General features: G+C 53.3%; 1 protein-coding gene across 1 annotated transcript in view; it reads right to left on the reverse strand.

The window, feature by feature from the left end:
* The window catches only part of KIF25 (kinesin family member 25), a 45092-nt gene that overhangs the window by 15108 nt on the left and 16828 nt on the right, over window positions 1-13156 (reverse strand). Inside the window, 1 exon segment of the mRNA XM_088024227.1 lies at window positions 2524-2640. Coding sequence (XP_087880353.1) covers window positions 2524-2640 — 117 coding nt within the window.

Raw genomic sequence — 13156 nt, forward strand, 5'->3', positions numbered from 1 at the left:
CCCTCTGGAGGGGCGACACACGGGGACAGGGGGCCCGGGCCCTCTGCAAGGGTGAGGCCTGAAGGGCGGGTCCTGATAAACAGAGATGGTAGAGAGTGTGCTGTGGGCTCCAGATGGAGTGGGGGGTCCTCCGGGAGGAGCCACAACCCCAAACCTGCAGGTCACATGGATATGGACAGCGGCCCTGGGGTAGGGAAATCCCCAGCTGGAGCGGTCCCATAAAGACCGGATCAGAGTTTTGGGGGGATCCTTCACAGCCCTCCCCCCACCCTGAGAACCGGCTGGCCTCAGGGTGAGACCAGTGTTCCCCCGGGGCAGCCCCCCACTCCACTCCTGTAAACGGAAGCCCTTCTCCTGACCCAGGGGGCTGGCACCCTCAAGGCCAGAGGCCCGCCGGGCCACAGCTCCGGTCCTGAGCTTGGAACCCCTTCCCTGGCCAGACCAGCCCTCTGGGTAAAGTCTCTTTACACAAGGTCTGGACATGTTCATCCGACAAAAGGACCGCCAGGCTCCGGGCCAGCAGCAGTGGAAGCTAGGGGACGGCGGCGGGAAAGTTCCCACGTGCGGAGGGAGGCACCGTGCTGAGCCTCTCGGCCTGGATGAGATCGTTCAAGGCAAAGACTCCAGAGTGTGCGCCTCACAGACCATCCCCCGGGACCCCGTGCTTCAGGGACACAGACAAGACCCCGGGGCACAAATCCTGCTGTGCAGGCAGCCGGCCAGTGTGTCTGACTGAGACCGCCGCGCCCTCATGCCAGCACAGCAGTGACAGGAAGGTCTGAGGGCGGGAGTCTGCGGGTGTGACTTCCCTCCTAGGCCAGAACCCTGCGTGGATGGGCCTGCCCCTCCTGGTCCACTGGGGTCCCTCTGGGGCCGAGAAGCCGCATCTGGCACAGTGGGGTGGCGGGACGGCTGGCGGCCGGAGCCCTCCTGTGTCTTCACCGGTCCCGAGAGCGCATGTCCCCAGAGAGGACGTGGAGGTGGTGGCCGCCAGGGGTGAAGGGCACAGCCCCCCCAGGCAGGATCACCAGCAATCACAGAGCCGGCCCAGGGGTGACACTGCCCCTCCGTGTTCTCTTCCACATCCCAGTCCTCACGGACATGGTCAGCACAGCGGGGGTGGGGTGGGGTGGGGTGGGGGTGATGGAGCTTCAGGGCCCTGAGTCTGGTGGGGAGCCTACGGCCCGGGGGTCTCTGCGTCTGACTGGGTGGCTGCAAGGTGCAAGCCTGAGCCTTCCGAGGTCCTCCCGTCATTTTGGGGGAAGACAGACAAACTGGTTAACTTCTACTTTGCAGGATCAAATACACATGCTCCAGAGGCCTCTGCTCACGACCACTGGATTCTGGTTCTGTCTGTCACCGAGAGGAGGTGGGGTCTCTGACCAAACTTAGGGGTTTGCTTCTCTCTCCCTGGGGCCCCACTGGTGTTGGTGTCACTGACCCGGAGTCTCTGGCATCACACGCGAGACTGGTACATCGGTACTGACTGATCCCGTTACCATGACGAACCGCGGCAGTGTTCTGTATCGGAAATGCGCACGGCCACGTCAGCCGTCTTTGTAAAACACAGCGTAGGAGTTTACTGACTGATCGGGATCCACACATCACAACTGGTTCTTTGGTGTCCTAAAGTCTCTTTGAAAAATTGTTTGTATTTTTAAAATCTACATAGAGAAGACTTCACTTTTTGAGGCGACAGGTGTGTGGGTCTGGACAAATGCACAGCAACGCCACCCCGGAGAACGGCTCTCCCCAGAGACTCCCTCATGCGGCCTCTCAGGTGACAGTCCCTTCCCAGCCTCCTAGCTCCGGACAGACTCTCACCTGCTCTCCTCACCCCTGGATTGGTCTCTTCCGGAATGTCAGGGTCGTGGGCTCGGCATGTGTTTCATGTCAGGCCACCAGCACTTGGTCCGGTCAGTCTGACGGGTTGGGCATCCTGACGCGGGGGGCAGGCGGCTCGCCGGGCTCTCAGCTGACCTTCCCGGGAAACTCATCGTCAGCATCTCGCTCTGGGGGAGCGCCTGTCCGGACACTTTGCCCGCCTGCTGAGGGGGCTGGTTTGTTCTGTTTGCTGGGCACACATGCTCGGGGAGCTCTGCTTACCCGAGGTTTCTCCGGCGTGGGGCTTGCCGGCTCGTCCCCCTAACAAGGTCGCACACGGAGTGAACGGTTTCATTGTGGTCGAGTCCGGTAGATGTTTTTTGTGTATAGATCACGGTTTTAGTGGCGTTTCTCGAGCTCCTGTGTTCTACGGTTTTATGCTTCATATCTAGGTCTAGATTCCATGTCACTTACTTTTTGCAAAAGGTGTGGTACACACATCAAGGGTCACTTCCCGTCTGCAGGGGTCGCCCCGCGGCTCCAGCACCACTGGCTGGAAAGACTCGCTTGCTCCGCCAAATGGTCTTTGCTGCTGGGCAATCAGTGCAAATGGCAGGATGTGTTGTGAATCTCGTGAGCCAAATGCTAATGCGAAATTCGTTATTTGTGTAACGTTGCTTTAGGCATCAAAGCACTTACCTCTCGAAATTATATGTCTTATTAATCAAAGGGTGAGCAGGCCGATCACATTGCACCAGGACAGTTTCCTAATAAAAAAAAGAGGAAACAAGGAGTTAGGACTCAGCTGGGGCCATGCTGATAATACTGGACAGAGGCTGGTGAACGACCGCCCTTGGGCCAATCCAGCCTGTCGCTTGTTTTCATAAACGGAGTTTTCGCAGACTACGGCCACACCCTCGGTTACAGATTGTCTACGGATGCATTTTACTCGATGGCACGATTGAGTAACAAGACAGAGACCATATGGTCCCCAAAGACTGTGACACTTCCTTCCCCTCCAGGGGAATGGCGGGCCAGGCGCTGATGGCAGAAGAAAGCCGCCTCTGCGGAGGATTGCACAGCGGGCTCCTTCTCTACAGAAGCACAACGGCCCAGGACGCCGACTCTCGGGGCACCTGACAGCTCAAGGCAGGTGTAAGACTTGCCTGGGACTCAAGAAGTCCCAACTCAGACATGTTACGATTTAATTATAACTGCAGGCACTAAAAGTTTTCTTTGTTTCAAACACATCAACTTTTGCTCTTGCTAAACCATCTTCAGTGCCTTCCTGTGTGGAGAGAAGCGAAAGCTGTCTTTAGCAAGAAATGCAGCTCTAGGTCACTTGTCCTTAGGCAAGGAAAAAATAAATATTTTGAATTGGTTCTAATTCTAAAATGAAATGCAAATTCATGAAAAGACAGGCGTATAGAAAGAAGTAAAAAACAAACCAACAATTGCAGCAGTGACTAAGGCGTAGACGTTTGATTTTTCCATGACAGCTGTTGGAGGATGTGCTTCCCGTCTTCTCACTGGTGCTTTGGGAGACACAGAGACGGACAGACAGATGGATCTGCAAACAGAACTGCATGTCCAAAAAGCGGCCTGTTGAGGTGCTGAAGACACAGCTGCGGGACTCAGTCGCTAGCTGTTCACACGCAGTTGGTTGTCACTTACGTTCTGCCAACCGCTCGGTCGGGGCCGTGGCCTGTGGACTCTGTAGGGCCCTCTGGCTTACATACTGATCTCGCCAGAGAGCTGAGCCTTGCTGTCTTCACAATTGAAGGTGAGATGCTACAGAACCACAGGCAGGCATCGGGGAAGTCAGGTCGTGAGACGCGTCGCCAACACATTCAGTCAAGCGTCTCGCGTCCCTCTCCCCTTCCCGACACCTGCTGCCACTGCTGTCGGCTCACCAGATGGCTGCCGGCCCTCCCCCGAGCCGGCCTCTCTGTCCCCAGCCTGGTGTCCTTCCAGGTCACTTTTTGTGTCACTGCCTCAGAAATCTTCCCAGAATGTAAACGAACAGGAAGGGGATGAGGAGAGCGTAACGAGAAGCGTGTGCGGAGCGGGCGGCGCGGAGCCCCAGGCTGCGGCGGGGACGTGCGTGGCGGTCGTTCAGGTCCTTACTTCCAGCCATCAGTCGCCCCTGGCCAGGGAGGAGGCTGTGTGCTCCTGTAACGGGGAGTTCAGCAGAGCCCACGGGGCTGGAGCCCAGGCCGGGTGACCTTGCCAGCAAGGAGCCGGGGCCTCTGACTGCGGCCTCCTTCGCGTCGCAACTGCCGAGACGCCTAATCTGGTCGATACACGGAGACTTGTGTGCAGCCGCGTCCCAGCCCAGCTTTCAAGAAGGAGGTTTTATTCACAGAGGAGTCGCTAATGGAGAGTTCATTTCTCCGCTGAGTATCTATTGAGCACCGACTGTGTGCCAGAGCGGTTTCAGGAGCTGTCTGTCCCCACACGGTAACAGCGGTATTATTATGTAACAATGCTAATATCCTCCATGCACAAGTAGCTCTTCAATCTTTTTCACTCCCAAACTCTGAAAGAAGATGCAAGAACGAGCTCTCAGACACCCCCAGGATGAAGGCACAAACACGGTTTTCAGAGCAGAGCCCAGAGTCCTGGCTCCCAGACCCAGAATCTGACCACCAGCCTTGGTCCCTCGTTCCCTCCCAGAGACATATTTTCCTTTTTCTGTTGCCTGATCGTGGTGGTATTCCTTTAATATTATGCCAAGATGTAACCCCAGTGCCTCAGGATGAACGCACACCCCAAAGTATTTTACTGATGTTTCCCAACGCTGAAGTTCTAACCATAAAGAAAAACAAATGAAAAATGCTAAGGTTCACAGTGTCTCACCCAAAAGCTCAGGGGACGCCATATAAGGAACATAAAAAGCCATAAAAACAAGCCTGAGTCCAAAAGCTCCCCATTGCTATTTAGAATGTCGTCTTACAGTGTGATCACTAGATCTTAAACATCTGAAATGATTCCAATAGCTAAGTTTCATTTTCCCAAACACAGCTTAAATGTTCTTTCTTGCCTATCCAAACAAATACCTCCTCGTTCATACTGCTAAACATCCCTTCTCCTCACAAGTAAGATTCATGCCCGCGACCTTTTAAGATAATATCCTTTTATCCAAAATTTCAAGCTCTTGCCCTACGACACCCTTCCTTTCCGGAGGGGAATGGCCCGGATGTGTTGAAGTGGTGGATGCAGACCCTTGGGGCTCCCCTGTGGCGTGGACACACTTGCTCGTGGAATCCCGAGGCTCCACGGGGCACCATGTGGCTGGTGCCCAGCTCAGAGCCGGTAATGAACAAAGCATCCAGGGAGTACAACTCTTTGCCATCAACTCAGCCATTCACATTTTGAAACTAAAAGTCAATTTTAATCCAACTGCCACATGCTGAGACCAGAGGAGCTAAGTGAAGGGCATTCAGAATGGAAGGCCCTGCCCTTCGGTGTTCCTTCCTGGTCCTTGGCCTTCTCCACGCTGACCACAGGGAGCTTGCTCACCTCCGCCGGGGAGAGTGGAGGCCAGGGTCAGACGTGCCGTGATTCCACCACAAATATCTGAGTTCTCTCTTCTCAGGAGGCGGGCACTCAACACCATCTTCAGGGAGTATCACCTCCTTATTCCGAGAAACCTGTTGGATGGGCCATGAGTTTTGCAAATATAAGGCAACAATCCTCTCCCAGGAGGAGATGTTTGGGTTCCATGGCCCAAAGAGCTAAAATAGTTAAAGATGGTCATCGCTATGGTCGATAGGTCTTTACTAGTTGCCTCTGAGTCGCTACCTTCATCGAGATGGATAAATCTTCAGCAAATTCATGTTGAGTTTGGGGCGCCTGGGTGGCTCAGCGGGTGAGCGTCTGCCTTCGGCTCAGGTCATGATCCCGGAGCCCGGGGATCGAGGCTCGCGTCGGGCTCCCTGCTCAGCGGGGAGACTGCTTCTCCCTCTGTTGTGCTCTCTCTGTCTCTTTCTCTCTCTCTTAAATATATGAATAAAATATTAAAAAAAAAAAACACAGAACCTGTCTATAAAAAAAAACATCATGTTGAGTTGAAAAACCCAGTCCCCTGAAATACAACTAAAACTCACCATTGACTTTTTAGGAGCAAATATAGATAGGAAAATTTATATACACATGAGCATCTATGGTGTATACAGTTTTGTTTGTAAGTATGATCTAAGTAAGTTTTTACACCTAATTGTATTGTAAGTGTAAACACTGTATCATTTATAGGTTTTATTAGCACCTATAGCTACAGTTATCTGTTTAATGCAGGACAGCTCAAATAAGACTTGATGTGGTGATGCAGACGGGGAGCTAAGGTGGGCGGCGTTGCTGTGCTCCAGCTCCCACACTGGAGATAGATTCGTAGAGGTTTGTATGCTAGTAAAATAAACAAGCAGGCATGGATTCTGAATCACCCTAAGTCCTGCATTAAGAAAACAAAAAAACCCCAGCACAACCAGATAACAAAACAAACCCCATGGACATTTACTATAAAGTGGCAGGTTCCCCTCTGAACTGCAAAATACGGGGGAGTGTGGATATGTAGGCGGAGCTGAGGTCAGGAGGCCCCCCGAGTCTCCCTGACTCTGGAGCCTGGCCTCTGGGCTGCAGACAGTGACGCAGGGGCTAAACCCATCATCATGACACTTACCCAAAGCTTCACTGGTCACCTGGGCAGGACGCCAGGGAACTCTTCATTTTTCAAAGCTAATAAGTAAAGGGGAAAGATCAGAGCACCCCCATGGACTGTCCCTCTGGGTGACAGCAAGGACATGGGGGAAGCATCTCTTTAAAAGTTTCCAGGAGTAAAGGAAGAAGGAATGACAGAGCTATATTAACACCATTTTGCAACCTGGTGACATGAATGAGCTTTACCATTCCTCACTTCACAGAGTGAATAAAGAACCCAATAAAGAACTCATCCCCTTCCTGCCTCAGGGATGAAACCTGGGTCTGGCCAAGCCTCTGGGTCCACCTGCCTCTCCACGGGACATGCAGAGGACAAGGGAACATGATGAGCTGCACCAAGATGCAGATGGTGGGAAACGCCCCAGGTCCTGGGGCACCAGTGGCCCAAAAGCCAAGGGGAGGTGCTCTTGGGTCATAAACTATAAAAAAAAAAAGAAAAAGAAACTAGGTGATTCCAGCAAGGTCCACAGATGAGGAAAGGAGGCCAGGGAAATTTGGTGGCTGGTACAAGGTCACCCACATCTTCCTGGTAAGAACAGGAAGACCAGATGGTGGCATCTGTGGTCATTCAGGGAGCACCTGACTGCAGAGAGGTCACACTATGGGGAGCGCCCGAGCTGCATTCCAAGTGCCCTGGGGCCTGGGGTCCTCCCTCCGGGCCACAGAGGCTGACATGGGGACCAGGACCTGTGAGCATGGCAGAGGGGGCAGGGCTGGAAAGAGGTGCAGAGACAGGAGGGCCCCGCTGGTGTTCTCAGACCATCTGCTCACAGCCTTGGCCGTGCTCCCAGTGGATTGTCTGTCTTGGTTTGTAGGAGTGTTTGATGCATCTCATGAAAGTCTTCAGGAGAACCCACTCTCTCGTCTGGGCTCTACATTCCCATGGGCGACGGACTGAGCTCAAATCCGGCTGTTCCTTCGCGCACGCTGAGCTCAGCTCCGAGAGACTGTCAGCCTGCAGGTGGGTGCCCGACCTTTCTGCCTCTGTCAAGTTCAAAGATGCCCCTTTTGTTTGCAAATTTGCCCCTAAGGCATCCCTAGTTCCTTCCCTGGTTCTTGTCACTGGGAACACCAGCCAACGCTGATCCCTCAGGGCCTGTCCCCTACAGCTGGTCTGCAGGGCGCCGCCCAGCCCCCCTTCCACCCACGGCTGCCCCCTCATCCCTGGAACACGACACCTGTCCCCCGCCCACCCAAATCTACCCCCTGCTCACTGGTGTCTCGTACAGGAGTCAAAGACCACAGGTCGTGTGCCCAACGCCAAGTGCCAAACGATGTGTCATACATTCTTTATGATGACTTAAGGGTAGAGACCCCGGCAACCGGGAAGGGGAGTTCCAAGGACCCCGCACGCTGTGCTCACAGACGGGAAGCAGCCAACTTCTGTGTCAGTTACCGTGGCTTACACAGCAGTAGTGGGTTATGCTGTTTTACTGCGACCCCGGTGAGGACAATGTCCTGTTGGCATTACTTTTCCTCAAAAACAGCGGGAAGAATATATTTATTATTATGTTTGTGTGTTGCTAATAAATATTATTAAGTAGCTGCTGCTTCCTTCCCTGTTCGCAGCGTGCTGGTGACCGATCGGGCTGGGCTGAGTGTCCCTACACTTGCAGGCATTCTGGCCATGCGTTCCCTTCCGAGATCAGGAACACGGTCCGGGAGGGTGGCCCCTCACACAGGCACACGGGCATGCGGGCGCATCGAGGCGAGGGGCTGGCAAGTTCCCACATGGCGGAGAGGGAAGAGGACATCACGTGTGAGCACCTGACGGGGGCATCCAGCTTCCCCTCGCCCGTCGGTGGACCCTGCCCAGGCCTCTGGGACCACGACACTCACAGGCTCCGCGGTTCTTCGGGGTCTTTGGTGAGAAGCAGGTGCAGCAGTCTTTACAACTAATACAGAACCTACCTGCTAATTCTGACTCTGCTACAACTCGTGTGACCCTGGGGGGTCATTTTCCTTTCAAAGTCCCATTTCCTGCCATCTGTATAACGTGTTGGCAGCGGAGTCAGGCCCCAGCGGCACCTCAGGGGCGCAGAACCCGGCAGGCCCACAGTTCTAAACCTCAGATCAAATTCGTCGTTCATCAAAGAAAAAAACACTAGAGCTTTCGTGGAGTAGACACTGTGGAGGACCCCAGCTGCTGTACAGATGCCCCCATGGGACAGCCCCTCGGGCGCAGCGGACACATCCTCCCACAAAGGGGTACGTCCTTTCCTGGGACGGTGTGCACGCCCAAGACCGGATGGGGGACCAACCCTTTGTGAATCTGGATTCATGATATGAAATAGGAGAAGAACATGAATTTGAAGTAAACTGATGGGAAGAGAAAGAGAATTTCTCCTTCAAATCCTGGTAGCTCCTTAAAAATCCAAATGTCTTCCTCTGACCACAAGTCTGTAAAAGTCACACGTGCGGTTATGACAAATTTCAATTCTTCAGATTTGGTTCATATTTGAGGAACTAAATCTTGATTCTAGAAAACCCCCGTGAGATGCACAATTTTACTGCAGGAAAGAGCAGGTGGTCACAGGCCTCATGCAGCCGAGCAATGGCCGAGGCCGCACCCTTCACCTGTGACTCAGGTCTTCTGATGTCCACCATCGCTGGTCGGTCCCGCTATGGATAAGGAAGCCCCCTGAGCCCTGGAATGAACTAGAAGTGTGTGTTTCATTTCCTCGTGTGCATGGAGAGAGGCTGTACCCTGTCCCGAACCAGGTCTCGTGGTAAACACAGAGGCAAAGTCGGCATGGGGTGATGCAGACAAATTGCAAATAAATTCCACCAAGAACCCTAAAGAAGTGAACAGATGCAGGGAGGTGCATAGATGGTGCATTTCAGACTGGGACCCCCAGCAGGGCCTTTGCAGGTGGTGACATCTATACTGATTGCGGAGGTGAGGAGGGTGAGCCTGGCCCAGAGCACGGAAGGGGTTTTGGCCAGAAAAGTAAGCTCAGAGTCCTGTAGGCAGCACGGGGCTGGGCCCAGTCAAGGCCAGCATGGCAGAAACGGTGCATAAAGGGGCTGGTGGCACAGAAGGACGGGAAAAGAGAGATCAGAATCAGGAGTTTTCAGCTTTGTCCTTAACTTCTTGTGACTTCATGGAGGCGTTCCAAGCCAGGAGTCCATGTATCTGATCCCACTGCATCTTCAGGGACTGCTCCCGGCTACAGAGTGGCTCGGACACAGGGAGGTGACAGAGGAACAGGTCAGCTAGCTCCAGAGAGGGGAGCATGGCCCTGAGTGCAAAGACGATGGGAACATGGAGTAAATGAGACTCAGGGAAGGGTTTCCTGCAGAACCAGGATCTGCTGAGCACTGATAAGGTGAGAGTCAATGGTGACTCCATTTCAGGCAATCAGAACTGAGTGGATGGAATTACCACCTGCAAAGACAGGGAGACAGGAAGGCGAGTCCGTCCAAAGGGGAAACCAAGAGTTCGGTTTTGGATGTTCTGGTTGGAGATCACGCGAGCCATCTCGAATATCGGTTCTGAGACTCAGGGCTGTCTGGAGCAGGGATGCAAATGGGAGAGCTGCTTTTCACCTCACGCCAGCAGAGCTGGGGCGTTCCCGGGGGCAGACGCCAGTGTTCCTGTAGCGAGCCCGCGCGTCTCCGCTTTCTCCAGAAGCCGCAGCAGAGAGTGCCAGCCACCCTGCGAGGACCAGGTGAACCCCAGGGAAAGGACAAGGCATCCGTTAAGGACCGTACAGAACTGTGATCGTTAAAAACTTCGTCTTAGGCCTCACAAGTCCAGCAGTCTTTGTAAGCACCTCTCAAAAATAGTCTGGACCTCAGCTGCAAGTCCTTGCATAAGAATCCTTTGACCCATAGGCTTTGTTCAGCTGCCTTCAGAAACTCAAGTCCCTGATGGTCGGACTGACCGGTTTAGTAAAAGAGTGAAGAGTGAGGGAGAACCGCAGACGAGCAGACGGAGCCGGCGACTTGCTCTTGCAGACCCGTGTCCCACGAGCCAGTGAGAGCCGGGAGAGGGGCCAGGCAGCTGTTCCGTCTGAGACGGATTCTATTTACAGGTCAAATCCAAAACTATTCAGTGTTGAATTTGACGGCAGGCTACAAGGAAATCCAACACAAACTCACAGCCTCTTCCCACTCTGGAAACAAGAGCCCTCCTCGGGCCACGGCACCGGCCACGCGGCCCCATCTGCAGAGTCAGCGACACCACGTTCCTGAACAAACGGCTCTGTTAGGTTAGAAAACAACTTGGAGCCCACCAATTTCTTTAAACAAAACCTAAAATCACCCAGTGAAAAGCAACGTTATCTTATCTTGATGGGTAAGGTGGAAAAAAACACAAAACCCTCCAACTTCTGAATCTGAAACTTCAGTGGGACTCAGACAGGGACCGGAGGGGACAGTCACAAGGGTGACTGTAGGGGCAAAGAGCAGCGCTAACACAGGACAGGAGCACAGGCCCCTGGCTCAGGAGACATGTTCCTAATGAAAAAGAACTCCTGAAGGTCCAGCAGGGCGCCCAGAGACCACGCGGAGGGTAGAAAAGGCCAGAACTTAACCACCACGACTCAGCGTCTTCTCCTATAAAAAGCGATGAACAGGATGATCGTGAGGGCTCCTCTTAACTCAACTTCCTAAGACTGAATTTAATGTCTCCTGGTGTTTCAGGCAACATACAATGCATCCAATGATAGGTGAAAAAATAACTAAAAACAAGGATTTTCTAGAGTGCCTATTTCTGTCGCCCGTCGGAGGCGTGTTTAACAGAACTCCAGCTATTCCCCGGGCCTCTCTGTAGAAAATGAAGCTGTCGATCCGCAGACTGAAGAGTCCTTGCAGGTTATGGCAGGCGACCACCGCAGGACGCACACCAACAGCCCACCTTGTGGCGGTGCTGGGGGGGGAGGCGGGCAGGCAGCCACGCGCAGCCTCCACACGGCCCACGTCTAGAGGCCACTGAGAGTTCACATCCTGTGTGCTTCCTACGCTCATGCCACCATGGTCAGGGCATGCTGCTCGGACGCAGAAGCCCAGGAGATTCTTTTTTTTTTTTTTTAAATGTCTTTTATGAGTTACATTTATTTATTTATTTATTTATTTTTTTTTTTTTTAAGATTTTATCCATCTATTTGACAGAGAGACACAGCGAGAGAGGGAACACAAGCAGGGGGAGTGGGAGAGGGAGAAGCAGGCTTCCCGCCGAGCAGGGAGCCCGACGCGGGGCTCGATCCCAGGACCCCGGGACCACGACCTGAGCCGAAGGCAGACGCCCAATGACGGAGCCACCCAGGCGCCCCAAAGCCCAGCAGATTCTTAACTTTCATTGATGGAGACTCTGAAACGAGCACAAAACAGGGGGCAATAGGCTAACAGGCCGTCCCCCAGCCTCGCTGACACCTGGTCCTTCTGGTTTCACACAGCTGCTCAACCCGCCTACCAGTTCTCTGGCGTATTTTAAATAAAATATCGGACAGCATCATCACTGGATTCAACCCATGAGGACTCTTTTTCCGCACACCCACCACACGTTACTAATGTCACTGTCTAAAGTTAACATGACCCCATACGTATTCCAGTTTCTCCGGCTGTGCCCAGGACACGTGGCTTACAGCTGGCTTGTACAGGTGCTGTGATCGCGAGCCTGGTGCATCTCTCCTTCTGGTCCTGTCTCCCTTCTTGGTGTTCCTGATTTCTCAGAGAAGTCAGGTCAGTCGTCCTGTGAAGTGTCTCACATTCTGACTGGGCTGATTGTTTTCCTCCTGTTCAGAATGACAGACCCTGAGACTCCGTTAGATACAGGCTCAGCTTGGAGGCCCAGTCTCTCCATCGTGGGGCTGTGTACCCCTCCGCATCTCATCACCACTTCCTAATGTCTGAGCATCTTGCTTTCAGGGAAACTTTGAGGGCCCTGGGTTCTGAGGGATTCTGGAACCTTCCGTGGTGAAGATCCTGCTGACCCCTACAGTCTAGCACCCACCGAAGACTGTCCTCCAGAGCCATCAGGACTTTCAAGTGCCGACTTCTAACTTTATCACTTACTCTGAATGTATTAGGTAGACTCCTCTACAAAGAAAAACTTTCCCTAGTCAACTATTCGTTTACCCTGAAACGCATTTCATCCTGGAAAGGTATCATGTTCCCTCTTTGTAACTTTTTAGAATGATAGACCGATGACGTTCCAGCACGCTGCACCCACGGTCACTGAGGAGCCCCACTTCCCCACACGTGGAAGCCAGGCTGGGAGCTGGGGTTCCTGCTGTTACTTCCAGGCCTTCTGGGTACAGAAAGCTAAGAAACACGCAGGTTCTGAAGAGAACACAAACGCTGAGCTGGTAGTAAATACGGCCATCGCATAAATTTAGAACACACAGGTCATGCTTGGCTGCGTCGGTTCTAGGCTTGTGTTTCCTTCCTTATGCTCTAAACTTCAGGTCCCGCTCATGCATGTGCTGACTGATTTGGGAGCTGGGAAACCAAGGTAAAATGTAGGCGAAGTGACTTTCCTCACACACATCCACAGTTAGGAGCTTGAAGCGCCCCCAGAGCCTCGTTAATTTCTTGCCCGGGGAAATCAAGCAACAGACCCCAGCCGCACTACCCAGGAGGCTCTCTGCATTACTCTCAGGGTGGAAGTATC

Source organism: Eumetopias jubatus, unplaced genomic scaffold (assembly GCF_037043125.1).
Source record: "Eumetopias jubatus isolate StellerSeaLion01/CBP00866 unplaced genomic scaffold, mEumJub1_p1.0 scaffold_6, whole genome shotgun sequence".
Classification (NCBI taxonomy): Eukaryota; Metazoa; Chordata; class Mammalia; order Carnivora; family Otariidae; genus Eumetopias; species Eumetopias jubatus.